The sequence below is a fragment of the Chelonia mydas genome, chromosome 4 (assembly GCF_015237465.2).
Source record: "Chelonia mydas isolate rCheMyd1 chromosome 4, rCheMyd1.pri.v2, whole genome shotgun sequence".
Classification (NCBI taxonomy): domain Eukaryota; kingdom Metazoa; phylum Chordata; order Testudines; family Cheloniidae; genus Chelonia; species Chelonia mydas.
The window spans coordinates 122,853,409-122,868,214 of NC_057852.1; the positions used below are offsets into that span (position 1 = coordinate 122,853,409).

General features: G+C 40.0%; 1 protein-coding gene across 1 annotated transcript in view; it reads left to right on the top strand.

Annotated features, from left to right (window-relative positions):
- The window catches only part of POLN (DNA polymerase nu), a 202,798-nt gene that overhangs the window by 87,652 nt on the left and 100,340 nt on the right, over positions 1–14,806 (top strand). Inside the window, exons 10-11 of the mRNA XM_037898583.2 lie at positions 6,895–6,978; positions 7,914–8,003. Of these exons, the coding sequence (XP_037754511.1) occupies positions 6,895–6,978; positions 7,914–8,003 (174 nt within the window). The remainder of the gene's footprint in view (positions 1–6,894; positions 6,979–7,913; positions 8,004–14,806) is intronic.

Below are 14,806 nucleotides of genomic sequence, written 5' to 3' on the forward strand. Positions count from 1 at the left end.
TTTTTTTTTTTCCCAAAAACCACACACACAAACTCATTCTCCTGCTGGCAACAGCTCATCTTACAATGTGCACAGCAATAATCCAAGTTTAACCAGAACGTCTTGGGGGGGGGTTTGCAGGAAAAAAAACAAGGGGAGACAGGCTACCTTGCATAATGACTTAGCCACTCCCAGTCTCTATTCAAGCCCAAATTAATAGTATCCAATTTGCAAATGAATTCCAATTCAGCAGTTTCTCGCTGGAGTCTGGATTTGAAGTTTTTTTGCTTTAAGATAGCGACCCTCATGTCTGTGATTGCGTGACCAGAGAGACTGAAGTGTTCTCCGACTGGTTTATGAATGTTATAATTCTTGACATCTGATTTGTGTCCATTTATTCTTTTACGTAGAGACTGTCCAGTTTGACCAATGTACATGGCAGAGGGGCATTGCTGGCACATGACGGCATCCACCAATGTGATATATGCCGAATTGCTGAATTGGAATTCATTTGCAAATTGGATACTATTAATTTGGGCTTGAATAGAGACTGGGAGTGGCTAAGTCATTATGCAAGGTAGCCTGTCTCCCCTTGTTTTTTTCCTGCAAACCCCCCCCCCCAAGACGTTCTGGTTAAACTTGGATTATTGCTGTGCACATTGTAAGATGAGCTGTTGCCAGCAGGAGAATGAGTTTGTGTGTGTGGTTTTTGGAAAAAAAAAAAGGGGGGGGGGTGTGGGGGGGTGAGAAAACCTGGATTAGTGCTGGAGGTGACCCACCTTGATTATCATGCGCATTATAAAGAGGGGTTTCAAAGGGGGATGGGCTGTTGCCAGCAGGAGAGTGAATTTGTATGTGTGTGTGCGGGGGGGAAAGGGTGAGAAAACCTGGATTTGTGCTGGAAATGGCTCTACTTGAGGATCACTTTAGATAAGCTGTTGCCAGCGGGGGAGTGAGGTGGGAGGAAGTTTTGTTTCATGGTCTGTGTGTGTATATAATGTCTTCTGCAGTTTCCACGATATGCTATGCATCCGATGAAGTGAGCTGTAGCTCACGAAAGCTCATGCTCAAATAAACTGGTTAGTCTCTGAGGTGCCACAAGTACTCCTTTTCTTTTTACGAATACAGACTAACACGGCTGTTACTCTGAAACCTAAAATCAAGAAGAATTTTTTAAATCCATTACAGAGAACTGCTCATGCAGGGGTAAAAATAGGCATGACTCTGGCCATAATTTTATCACCACAGTAAAGATTTGCAAAGAGCCAAAACTTTATTGTATCAGTCATTTCCTGTCGGTGGTCATTCATAGACAGTTATTGCCAGTGGCTAGGATTGTTGGTGCCATGCATGGAATTTCACAAAATGTGCCTCCAGAAATTCCTTCTGAGGATATGGAATCACTCACATGATGCGATGCAATGCAAAATTAAGCATCTGTAACAGGGTCAGTCGTCTCCTGAGCCCCGCTCATGGCTGAGGATGCCTCAGTGGTTCCCTGCATCAATTTCTGCTCTCAAGTAGTGCAGTAACTTCATATGCAATCTCTTCTCTATCAAGAATACCGCTCCTTGGGGCTAATTTATTATAAAAAGAACCTTTGTGAAAACTGGTCCGTAACAAAAGTCCTAACACAAAATCAGTTTCTCACTTCCAGTGCAAATAGTCATTAAGTTCACCTGACATCTCAGCCTTTTATGACCCACATCCATACACCAGTACCTTTGGCCATATCTGGACTGTCAGCCTTCTTCTGTCCCTCTGGCCTTGGGCAGCCACCTCAGCCTCTAAGCTAGACTGCAACCCTGCTCTTCCCCACAGGAACCCCCACAGCCTCCCTGCTGGGACACTTCCACAGCCCTCTCACTGTTCCTCTAGGTTCAGCTGTCTGGCCCTGGAGATGTCAGTGGGTAAACCCTTCTGCTGCTCCCCTGCCTTCAGCCTTCTCTGGCCCTTGGCTCCAGCTTAGAGCAAGTGGGCAGCTCCCTGTGCTGCTCCCTGGCCCTTCAGCCCAGGCTCTCTGGGATGGAGACACCAGACAGCAAGCTCCTCTTGCTGCTCTTCTGCATTCAGTCTCCACCCAGTAACAACATACAGTCTCTACCAGTGCTCATTTCCTACTCAGTCTCCTCCTTCTAGGCAGCCCTGACTCACTAGGTCTTCTTTTCTAGAGCGCTATTTTAAGTCCAATTGGCCAAACTGGAGCGTGCAGGTAAGGCATGAGCGCACTGGCCCTGTTCCCTCTTAAAGGGTCAATATCACCCCATGACAGCATAATTCCCAGGTCATATCCAAATGTCCCTTTGTGAGCAGTAGTTACAAACATGTTGAAAGACCATTGGTTTTCACTCTAGACTCTTGCAGGGACAAGCCTTGCAGGCTGGGCAGCATACCTGCAAGACAAACTTCCAAAATCTTTGAGTACACATCCTTTTAATTCACGTAATTCTGTCAGTGTTGTGTCCGATCAAAAACGTACGAATGGCCACACAGGATCGGACCAATGATCCATTGAGTCCGGTATCCTGCCTATGACACTGGTCAGTACCAGATGCAAGAAACCCTACAGAAGGAAGTTAGAGAATATCCCAGAGGGGAAATTTAGTCCAATAAGAGGTTTGCTTATGATCTGAAGCATGAGTATTTATATTCCTTCCAAAACCAGGGAATAATCAGGAGTCAAAGCTTCTCTGTAGCAATGGAAATAATGTTCTGGGCAGAAAAAAATCTGCTTTTTCCTCTTTTCGGTATCTGTGTCTTTAAAAAAGAGAGAGCTGAAGTCGTCCTCCTAGTTCTACATTGGCTCACAAGGCACTTGTTTGGACTTGATAGCCCAGGAACCTCCATTGCATCCGCAGAGGTCAGACCTCTTAAAGCAGACTCCTTCATCTGGATCTGGGCCACCTACTGTTACAGCCTGGGCATTGGAAGAGAAGTGTTGTTCAATGGGGATTCTCCATTATCCTCATTGCCACATTTTGGTATCCAGTCGACTCAACCAAGAAATTTCATTCATCTGCTCAGATTACATTTCTGATGTGAAGGGAAAATCTCTGGGGGCAAGAACTGTGTTTTGTACAGTTCCCTGCACAATGCAGCCCAGCCCTGACCTCTAGATGCTATCATAATAGAAAGAAATAATAACAATAAAGTTCTGGAAATCTTATCTACAGTAGAGTTGCTCCAAGATGGTTGCTTGGAGTCCTAAAACCAAGTATCACAGAAAAGTGGGTAACAGCCTTAGGAGCATTCTTTAGTTAGGCATTGAATTGAGTATAATTAAATGTCAAGATTAATCAAAATGACAAATTAAATAAAACTGTGGCTGATTTCTCTAGTTACCATTGCCTTCAAAAGACAGGTTTTGGCATTAGTTCTTCTGTCTATAAAAGAAGTACATTGCTGCTGTTGTGAGGAAAAAGTTGTTATAGCTCCAGAAATCATTCTGCCCATGGTAAATTCTTTTTCTGCAATTCCTGGGAAATAGTTCTTCCACCATTTTGCTCTAATCCAGTGATTCCCAAACTTAATTTGTTCACTTACAAGCTTCTTAAAATATGGTTGTGAAGTGATTTGATGGAACATCAAACTCATGTATCACCAGAGATAATTGTATCAGTTTAGGGAACCATTTTCTAATCCTTGGCCTTCCTTTGGAAGGCTGTGGCATAAATGGGCATTCCGAGACCTCTAAAGATACATCTCATGCATACAGAGTACACATACCAATTGTATCCTGTTTGTCTCATTCACTCCAAAGTAGAAAGGTGTTAAGACCTCAAGGTTGCTGCAGGCAAGATGTTAAGATATGTGAAACCATATACCAAGGGACTCAGGATGACTTCTTCAAGGCTCCTGGTATCACTGTCAGAAGAAGGAGGCTAAGCCACATCTGAGGAAGATTGGCAAAGTAGATTTCCATTCCTCTGCCGCGGCATCCTTTGGTAGGAAGGTGCTGTTGGCTTGGTTCTCAAATAATTATTTAAATTATGAAGCATTTACTATATGGGAGGTGGAACTTCTATTCCTATTGTTCTACTGTTTAATAATAATTAAAATTCTGCTTTATCCTTTCCTCTCCTACTTCTGTGAATCACTGCTCTTTACTTTCCATATGTGATGAACTAGTAGCTGAAGGCCCGTGCTGTCACACAGGTGTAATTCGTAAGTTGTATGTGTGGGGAAAAAAGCCAAAAGTGGCTGAAAACTTAAAAGATGGACACCGAATCAAAGTGATGATTGAACCTGGTGATATTCTAAACAAAAGGAACTCGCCATGCTTGCAGCTGTTTCCAACAGAAATTCTAGGCTTCAGAGTGATGTTTGGGGTTACTGTATGTGCTGGTTGTATATGGATAGTTATGTTGATTTGGCTGAGTAACAGTTGAGCACGTGGATGAGGCAGTTGGCCAAGTAATCCACCATCTGTGCAGTCTCCCTCATACAATGAAATTGTTGCATGCTAATTGGCTATAGAGTTAGAATGGTGATTGGTTGAGTTAAGCTGTGATATCACAATGGTTTGGGACTCTTGGCATAGCATAGATACATGCCTTACTATAGCTGTACACTGCACAAGTGTAATATGTAAAGTCAAAATGGCTGAGAACTTACAAATTGCTTGGTAACAGACTGTGAAACCTAGTGATGATTGAACCTGGTGATATCTGAACAAAAAGAGCCCTCAATGATGCTTGACAAACAGTGACAATCCTAGAATCTTGTTATATGGATAAGGACAGAAGCTGTGCAGCAGAAACAAAAAATTCTTTTCTGATAATTGTCTTTCTGTTTGCAGCTTTTCTCCTCATTCAACCCATCCGGATAGTCTAAATGACTGGAATACAAATTAGAATTTTTCTCCAAAGGGGGACTGTGACGGGGTGATCCACTCACTGTCAAGAAGGCAGCGTCTCCTGATTGTTCTGGGGAATAGCTCACCAGGTCAATGTCCCTTCCTGCAATTGCATGCCATCTCTCCACGGATCTGCGGCCCCTCTCTCATCCCACTAGCTGCTGCAGCATCTTTGTGATTCAGCCTTCTGGCCAGGTCACTAAGTTGGTTCCCCTTGCAGAGTATCACAGTTTTTCCCTGCTAGCAGTCCTAGGCAGTCTTAACATTCACTATCTCAGTGCCACTTCCTCAGTGGCTAGCAGGGAAACCCAGGCCTGCCCTCTACTCTGGTTTCCGGCTCAGTGACCCTCTAGCCAGCAGTCAAGGCCTGTTCCCTTCTAGACTTTGACATTTCCCTGAGCCCTGTCCTACCTTCCTGGTTTCCCTCCTCTGGGTTTGCCAGCCCAAATGCACCTCCCTTCTCCCAGGGAGTGACTGTAGACATTCCCAGCAGTGCCCCTCTGCTGCCAATTTCCTGTCTTTATTATCCCCGCCCAGCTCGTTTCCCCTCAGCTGGGCTTCCTCATTCGGTCAGGGGATTGCTTAGCCACCTGATTCCTCCTAGCTATGGCCTGTTGGGTTAAATAGCTCCCTTCTCAGTCTGCATTAACCCTTTCAGGGCAAATGTGGGGTGAACACCTCATCACAGAGACTTAAACATTTTTTTTTTGGCCTTAAGGTTAGGCAATATAATTTAAAGTTGTTGTTTTAATGCTAGTGATTGGTGGTTGAAGAGTTTTTACAGCTTTGTAAGAACTTTTCTGTGGCCTGAGTTGAAGGGTGGAGATTAGTCCTGAAGCCTTCAGAAACAACATAAAATCACCTCCAAAGTCCACAGGCATTACTCCCTTGTGATGAATCAGAAGAGAAAGTGATAATTTTGTTTCTGTTACCAGGTAAACTATTTTTCAGTTTGCCTCCATATTAGGGTTCATCCTGTTTTATAGAGATTAGCTTAAGACCTGCAGCATGAGATTCAATATCACTTACAATTTTTCATCAGTAATTATATCTCTGGATATTCTTGTTATCCATATAAATATCCAGTCCCTTTTTGAATGTTGCTAATTTTTTGGCCTCAGCAATGTTCTGTGGCAATGAGTTCCACAGTCTTATTGCACAATGTATGAAAAAAGTATTTTTATCAATTTTGAATTTTCTACACTTTTAATTTAATAGAATGTCCCTTGTTCTTGTGTTGTGAGACAGAGAAGAGAAGTTCCTGATCTACCTTCTTTATACTATTCATTATTTCATATACTTTTATCTCATCCCCTCCCATTTGTCTTCTTTTTAGGTAAACAGTTGAAGGTTTTTTTCAGTTTCTTCATATGAGAGTTTTTGCATGCCATTTATCATTCTTATTGCCCTTCTGTGAGCATGTTCCAATTCTGTAATATCTTTTTTTAGATGAGGTGGTAAGTGCTGCAACAGAGTATTGTGGATTCGGCCACACCATTGATTCATATAATGGAATTGTAATATTTTCTGTATTATTCTCCATCTTATTTCTTATGCATCCAAAAATCTTATTTGCTTTTTTGACTGCAACTGCTCATTCAGCAGAGGTCTTCACTGAGCAGTCCACATAATAATGCCTAGGTCCCTTTCCTGAGCTGATACAATTAATTTAGAAATTTGTAAAGTGCATGAGTAGTTTTAATTTTGCCCTCCAATTTGCATTCCTTTGCATTTATCAACACTGAACTTAATTTGCTATCATGTTGCCCATTCACCTAGATGGTGTAGATCTCTAACGTTCTTCACAGTCCTTTCTGGTCCTGACTAACCTAAATAACTTGGTCCACTGCAAAGTTTGCTAGTCACTACTCATTACTCAGCCCCTTTCCAAATCATTAATAAATTACGTTCTCAAACCAAACATAGCCAAAAATGGTGACACATACAGTGATCAAATTGCAAGTAAGTAAAATAGTCCTGAATGCTTGTTAAATTAGACTGTAACTCTAAATTGAACAAAGTAGTGCAAGTGGAATAATTATGATGTACCAATTTTATAGTTGCGATTGAAAGAGCTTGAGCAGGAAGCCCATCGAGCTGCTGGACAACAATTCCTATTGACCAGCAGTAGTCAGCTGAGAGAGGTACTGTTTAGATTGCTACCTTTCTTTAAATTATTAACACTATAAAATATTCATGGAGACGGATTATAAAGCAGTAATGCTCACAACTTTGGAAATCTTGTCCTTATTGTACTAGTTATGTCATTTTATGATGATGATGGAGGATATGTCATCAGCTTTCTCACAAACATAGCGTTGCCCCTTTTTGACTTGAGCAAAGTTTGGGGTCCTGGGGATGTTCCAACTGGAAGAAGAAATTGATGGAGACTGGTATTTTCTTTGATGAAGTCTTGTTTATTTCTTACAAGGAATGTACAAAGTCCTGTGACTCTGAATGCAGAAGGAACCAAGAACAAATGGAGCAATTTCTTAGCTTAAGTCCCTAAGCCTCGTTAGCCAACACCAGATCAAAAGCTCTTTCACTAGCTTTTTCCAGCGTCACACCATGCTTCCAACCTCCAAACTGGCTTTCTTATCTGTTCCTCTCTCTCTGTTCTTGTCTGTTCTCTGTTTCTGTGTGATCTGCCTTCACACACAACCACACATCCCAAAAAAATATTTAGCTGAAAGTTCCTATGCAGGGTCACCAAACACCATTTGTCTTAGATGGGGGCTTATGCTTGCTGTCATGTTAACTGAAGGGTGAGTTCATATCTGTCAATCTCAATGGGGTTTTAACTCAATCCATAACAAGGTTTCACCCAAGTCATAGCAATAGCAATATATTTGACTCATCTGTTTTAGGCATCTTTAAAATTAAAGATCTGTTTGATTTTGATAAATACAACAATTTTACAAATATCTAACAATTTTTACCCAATTTGTTCCCTCTTTGCTACAGAATGCTTTTTGTTTTCTATAGAGTTTAAGGCCAGATACACAATAGTAATGCTCCATTATGTTTCAATTTTCAAACGTTTTCATCACCTTGAAATATATATTTTTTGTTAATATAGGTATTGTTCGAAAAACTAAAGCTCCATATGCTGTGTGAGAAAGTTCCCAGAACTGAGATGCAGCATCTTCAATCCACTTCTGAAGTTGTGGTGAGAACTGAAAGGTTTTTTAAACATATACCTAGTTTAGAATTCGCTAGCATAACAAAACTCCTAAGTATTTATTTGTTGTTTTTTAAGTTTTAAACTTGATTCAAATTTACGGTCTAGTTTACTTAGTTCAGAAATTGTCAAACTTTTTCATATGATGGAGAGAGATGTCTTATGGATGAACTTACTGCTATTCATGATCACATTACATCCCTGTGGCTTCTACAGCAATAATGTAAGGAAAAGTACTATTAAGAAAGTGTTTAGTGTATTTCTAGCTGTCTTTTGATGCAATTTAACATCTGAAAACCAGGAGGAGAGCTGGCAGCCAGCTTTCCAGGCAGCTTTCTGCTGACCACCAGTAAGTATTCTTGGGAATTGCCTCTGGACATTGGGGTCCCTTGTCCTAGTTTAATTCTATGGCTCTCGTGTGTCTGGAACATTTGACTAACTGTATGCATGAAAGGCTGGGAAGGTGAGAAAAATTGATTGCATAACTTGGAAAAATTACACAGTAGAAAGACATTTAATGGAATGAAGTTGGAAAGGCAAAAATATAGACAGGCTTGGAAGGATTAGATTTTAATCAGTAAATGTTGGTAAACATCAATTTTACCAACCACACACAAATGAAAAAATATTTCCATTGATAATAGAAATTTACATCTAGGCAAAGTAAGAAAAATGCTGCTTGTGAACTTAGAGTTTGATCTAAGGATATTTACTTTGTATATTTTGATATCTGATATTAACAATTTGTGTTGTAATAGTTATGAAGCTTTAACTTTTTGAATCTCAAAGTCTATTGTTATTAAACAATCCTGATCTTCCCTTTTCTGATCTCTCCATAATTTCCTGCAACTGTGAAAATTTATATTGATAAAAGAAAAATGCTTAAAAATAACCATAGATATTATCCGTTGAAACTATTAAAAAAAAAATCAAATGATGGAGGCTCAGATAGAGCACACAGTGAGTGCAGTGCAAGAAAGAGAAAGTAAGAAAAGAAGAAACACAACTGTAAACTATGCAGGAAAAATTACATCAAAATCTATTATAGGAAAGATAAGAAAAAGTGAACTCAGGAACAGAAAAAAGGCATAGCAAAAATGAGAAACACAGTAAATTACATTTTACAATTATTAAGTAGAAAATTGATTGACAGTTTATTACAAATAAATATTGTACTTAAGAAACCATGCATACCTGTTTAATGCTCTCATTTTACAGGAGTATAACCTTGGGGGTCTGTTATTACATTGGTGGTTTTCATCCTTGTTATTTTCAATAATAATAGTGAGAGTTTATAGGAATACAATTTATTTATTATTGCATCAGTAGACTTGTCATTTGCTTAAAAATTTTCCTTCACTTTCTGAATTGTCATAATCTCATTTTAGTTTTCTTGTGCCAGAAATTAAAAAGAATTTTTGTCCAATGTAGGTACTGTTTATCAATAATAAAAAGGCTAGTGAAGAACTCAGTTGCTCCTGATATTTGCAGGCTTAATATAGAAAAGATTCTGATTATAATTCTATTTAGCTACTACAAGGCTTTTCAGTGATAATGGAGTACTCTCTAGCTTTTTGGTTATAAAATTCTTAAAATTCCCCAGAACCTTACCTTGGTATTGCCGGGAAGATACACCTAATGGCAGGTATTTTTTCACCTGTAGAAGGGACTCTCTTGAACTTGGCAGTGGGCTGCCTAGGTATATTTTAACTTTCAGGATTCCTTCCTTGGTTTTTAAAAATATTTATTCACAGGCACAGGCACTGGAACAGACTACTAGGTAACAATACTCACAGGCACTCATGGAGGCACTGGAGAGATTTTGGCACCAAAGTGCTCCCTATAGATCGATAGCTTGGAACTCTGCCAAAAGTCCAGTGTTTTGCCTCCATTTGGTAGAAGCACCTCACTCTGCTGTTTCTGCCTAGTTTGTTGAGAGAATCGTCAGACTCAGATCTTGGAGACAGTCTGTTTCCCGCTTTTTCTGTCATCTCTCTTCACCCTTCCACCTCTGAGGACACAGACTGATCTACCTCAATGGTGGACCAGTTAGGAGTAGGCAAATGCAACTTGTCTGCCAGTGTCTTCCTCCAGCTGCAAGATATACCGCCTGAACTATTAGCATGGGCTATCTCATTAGTGGGTGCAGCAGCTTTTGTTGGTCCCTCTCTGGAGATGGCACAATTGTTCAGCCCTGCTAAGTGAACAGCTCTGTGGGATGACATTTGATGCCTGTGGCTGGAATAGGAATCACCCTTTTTTTTTAATGTACAGCCTTCTTCACATGAGGCCTTTTCACTAGGGCTGTCAATTAATCACAGTTAACTCACGTGATTAACTAAAAAAAATTAATTGTGATTTAAAAAAATTAATCACGATTAATCAGTTTTAATCGCAGTGTTAAACAATAGAATATCGATATAATTTAATAAATATTTTTGATGTTTTTCTACATTTTCAAATATATTGATTTCAATTACAACAGAATACAAAGAGTACAGTACTCACTTTGTATTTTTTATTACAAATATTTGCACTGTAAAAATGATAAACAAGAGAAATTGTATTTTTCAGTTCATGTCGTACAAGTACTGTACTGCAATCTCTTTATCATGAAAGTGTAACTTACAAATATAGATTTTTTGTTTGTTACATAACTGCACTCAAAAACAAAACAATGTAAAACTTGAGCCAGAAGTCCACTCAGTCCGACGTCTTGTTCAGCCAATTGCTAAGACAAACAAGTTTGTTTACATTTACGGGAGATAATGCTGCCCCGCTTCTTATTTACAATGTCACCTGAAAGTGAGAATAGGCATTCACATGGCACTTTGTAGTCAGTGTTGCAAGGTATTTACATGCCAGATATGCTAAACATTCGTATGCCCCTTCATACTTTGACCACCGTTCCAGAGGACATGCTTCCGTACTGATGATGCTCATTAAAAAAAATGCATTAATTAAATTTGTGACTGAACTCCTTCGGGGAGAACTGTATGGCTCCTGCTCTTTTACCCGCATTCTGCCATATATGTCGTGTTATAGCAGTCTCAGATGATGACCCAGCATATGTTGTTCGTTTTAAGAACACTTTCACTGCAGATTTGACAAAATGCAAAGAAGGTACCAATGTGAGATTTCTAAAGATAGCTACAGCACTCAACCCAAGGTTTAAGAATCTGAAGTACCTTCCAAAATCTGAGAGAGACAAGGTGTGCAACATGCTTTCAGAAGTCTTAAAAGAGCAACACTTCAGTGTGGAAACTACAGAACCCAAACCAACAAAAAAGAAAATCCTCCTTCTACTGGTGGCATTTGACTCAGATGGTGAAAATGAATGTCTGTCAGTCCGCACTGTTTTGGATTATTATCGAGCAGAACCCATCATCAGCACATCCTCTGGAATGGTAGTTGAAACATGAAGGGACATATGAATCTTTAGCACTTCTTGCAACGCCAGCTACAACAGTTACGTGTGAACGCCTATTCTCAATTTCAGGTGACATTGTAAACAAGACGCGGGTAGCATTATCTCCTGCAAATGCGTAAACAAACTTGTTTGTCTTAGCAAATGGCTGAACAAGAAGTAGGACTGAGTGGACTTGTAGGTCTAAAGTTTTACATTGTTTTATTTTTTGATGCAGTTTTTATATACATAATTCTACATTTGTAAGTTCAACTTTAATGATAAAGAGATTTCACTACAGTACTTGTATTAGGTGAATTGAAAAATACTATTTATTTTGTTTTTTACAATGCAAATATTTGTAATAAAAAATAAATATAAAGAGAACACTGTACATTTTGTATTCTGTGTGGTAATTGAAATCAATATATTTGAAAATGTAGAAAGCATCCCAACATATTTAAATGGTATTCTATTATTATTTCACAGTGCAATTAATTGTGATTAATTTTTTTAATCTTTTGACAGCCCTACTTTTCACCTGTTTCTTTGGCCTTTCATCAGCTCCAAGAATCTTCTTCAACCTTTTTGGGGTATGATTATTGCCTCCTTCAAAGATGAGGTATCTGCATTTTTCACTACTTGTATGATCTCTCCATCGGATCTCAGTGCAGACAGAAGGTGATTTTGGGCTCACGGAGAGAGAGGTTCTTTAACAACATGAGTTTGTGAACAATTAGGACAAGATTCTTTTATCCCATTCACAAGATTTGACACCTTGGGGCCAGGCTCTGTTCACTCGCAGAGTATCTTACTTCTCTTAGAGCAACAAACATCAAGCAGCTACTTCAGACCCTACTGAGATCCAACTACAACAATTTGGTAGGCCCTTGGTCTCCTAGGATTCAGATACAGTTTGACTCCTGTTTAGATGTAGTTAAGTGAGTGATTATTTACATGAGGCCTTTTCACCTGCTTCTTCTATCAGTGTGAGTTCACTTGACCTATTCAGTCCTTCAGTTCATGATATGGAGCAGGTATAGAAACCTGACCAAAGGGAAATCTTTGTCTGAAATTCCTGAATTCAGGATCACTATGAAAGCCTGCCTGGCCAATTTGTGGGTGCACATGGATACACTTTCCTGTTGGGAAAAATGGTTCCTCTCTGGAATACAAGAGGAGCACTGTGGATAAGGGATAAGACATAAGATGCCTAGTGACCCCCGCAACTGCCACTGCCACTCTGAGTTAGTTTCTCAGACCTGAAGAAGAGCTCTGTGTAAGCACAAAAGCTTATATCCTTCACCAAAAGAAGTTGGTCCAATGAAAGATACTACCTTATCCACTTTGTCTCTCCACTCTGAGTGACAGTTGCACAGCTGTAGCTTATGTAACAAAGTAGCACCCTCAACTGTCAGTTGAGAATGGAAGTCTTTTGGACTGACTTAATTGAGTGAAAAATTGGAGTGCAGTGCTTTCAGCTTTTCAATATATTCATGCGGAAACTCGACATTCAGAACTGTCTCCAAGGAAATGAGAACTGAACAACAATTTGCAGCAGTCTATATTCCAAGATAGGGGATACCACAGACAGAGTTTTCTATATCAGTCAAAAACAAAAATGTGGACTACTTCTGATTCAGAAGCTGGGAGACAAAGTCATGGAAAAACCTGTCTTCTGTGTCACAGGAACATAGGAATTATCATACTGGATTAGATGCATGGTTCATCTAGTCCAGTATTCTGCCTCCAACAGTTGCCAGCACAGTATACGTAAGAGGAATGTGTGATAAACCTCACAATATGCAGGTATGAGGCAATCAGCCCCCCTGCAGGTGTAATCTAATCCATAATAGTTAGAAATGTGCGTAAACCCTAAAACATGAAGTTTCATCTCCTTTACTAACATACTCTGTTAGTTAGCATTAACTATAATAAATCTGGATGCTCTTGTCTGTATAAATGTCCCAATCCCTCTTTGAATCTTGTTTAGTTCTTGTCCTCAGCAACAAGTCCTTGGTAATGAGTTCCACAGTCTACTTAAGTGTTGTGTAATACTATTTCCTTTGATTAATTTTGGATTTGCCACCTTTCAATTTCATTGGATATTTCTTTAGTCATATATTATGAGACATGGAGAACAGATTCTTCTTTGAGTGGTTGCACATGTGCATTCTGCTCTTGGTGTCTCTGTGCCCAGCGCACGGTCATAGGAAACTTTTTCCCTCATCAGTATCTCTTGGGTGGCTCAAGCGCCCTCCACTGCTGCACACCACTGCATGCAGGTATAAAGGGCAGAACCACCTCTGGTCCCCGATTAGTTTTTTTTTTCTTACTACCCGTAACAGTCATTGGAATGCCTGTCAATTGCTAGAGCAGTTTTCTCTCAACCTTTATGTACATGGTCTAGTTATTGTTAGTTGTTACTGTAAGTTTTAGTAGTTTAAACATTTTGCTTTTATTGTTTTTCCCCATTTTGGGGTTCTGTTGCCAGTACCGAGTCGTGCCCTGATCACTAGGCTTCAAACCAGGTGCTTCCTTTCAAAGCCTATGCCTGTGAGGAACCTGCACAACAGTTGTTTCAAGTGCTTGGGCAAGGCATATACGAAGGACTGATGCCAGATTTGACCAGAGGAAGATCTCCACCCCTGCAAACTCTGTAAAGCAGGGGGAAAGGGAGTCGACTAGAGTGCAAGAGAGAACCAAACATTCCTCCTCCAAATTAGTGCCTAGGACAGCATCACTAATTGACCGTAGTGCAAGAATGGGCACCGTTGAGTCCCGTTCCAGAAACTACACTGTCAACTTCAGCATCATCGTATCGACCAAATATGATCTCAGTGCCAACTATGCCAGAGTGTGATGTTCCTCTAAGGTATTATCTGGACCAGTGATCTGCTAGGTCACTCCAATCTTTGACTTTGGGAGCCAGCCTTACCCTGCTCTGAGAACCCCCACTCCTGGGCTGTTCACACAGAGCCTCTAGCATGTAAGCTGCTCCTTGGATTCTGCAACTGTATGACACTAGCCAATATCTCCGGTCCCAGACACAACCCTGGGAATCTCCACCTTGCAGTGTCCAGTTATGCCTGTTGGATGCTGCAAGCTTATATGAGTTTGTCAGTTTAACAAAGAAATTGATATGGACCAGGCTTGTTATCCCAAGGGGAGTCTCTGACACACTTCAAACCAAACACACTGCTTCAGGTAGAATAAACAAACAGATTTATTAACTACAAAGATAGATTTTAGGTGATTATAAGTCAAAACATAACAAGTAAGATTTGGTCAAATGAAATAAAAGCAAAACGCATTCTAAGCTGATCTTAACACTTTCAGTATCCTTACAAACTTAGATGCTTCTCACCAGAGTCTGGCTGGTTGC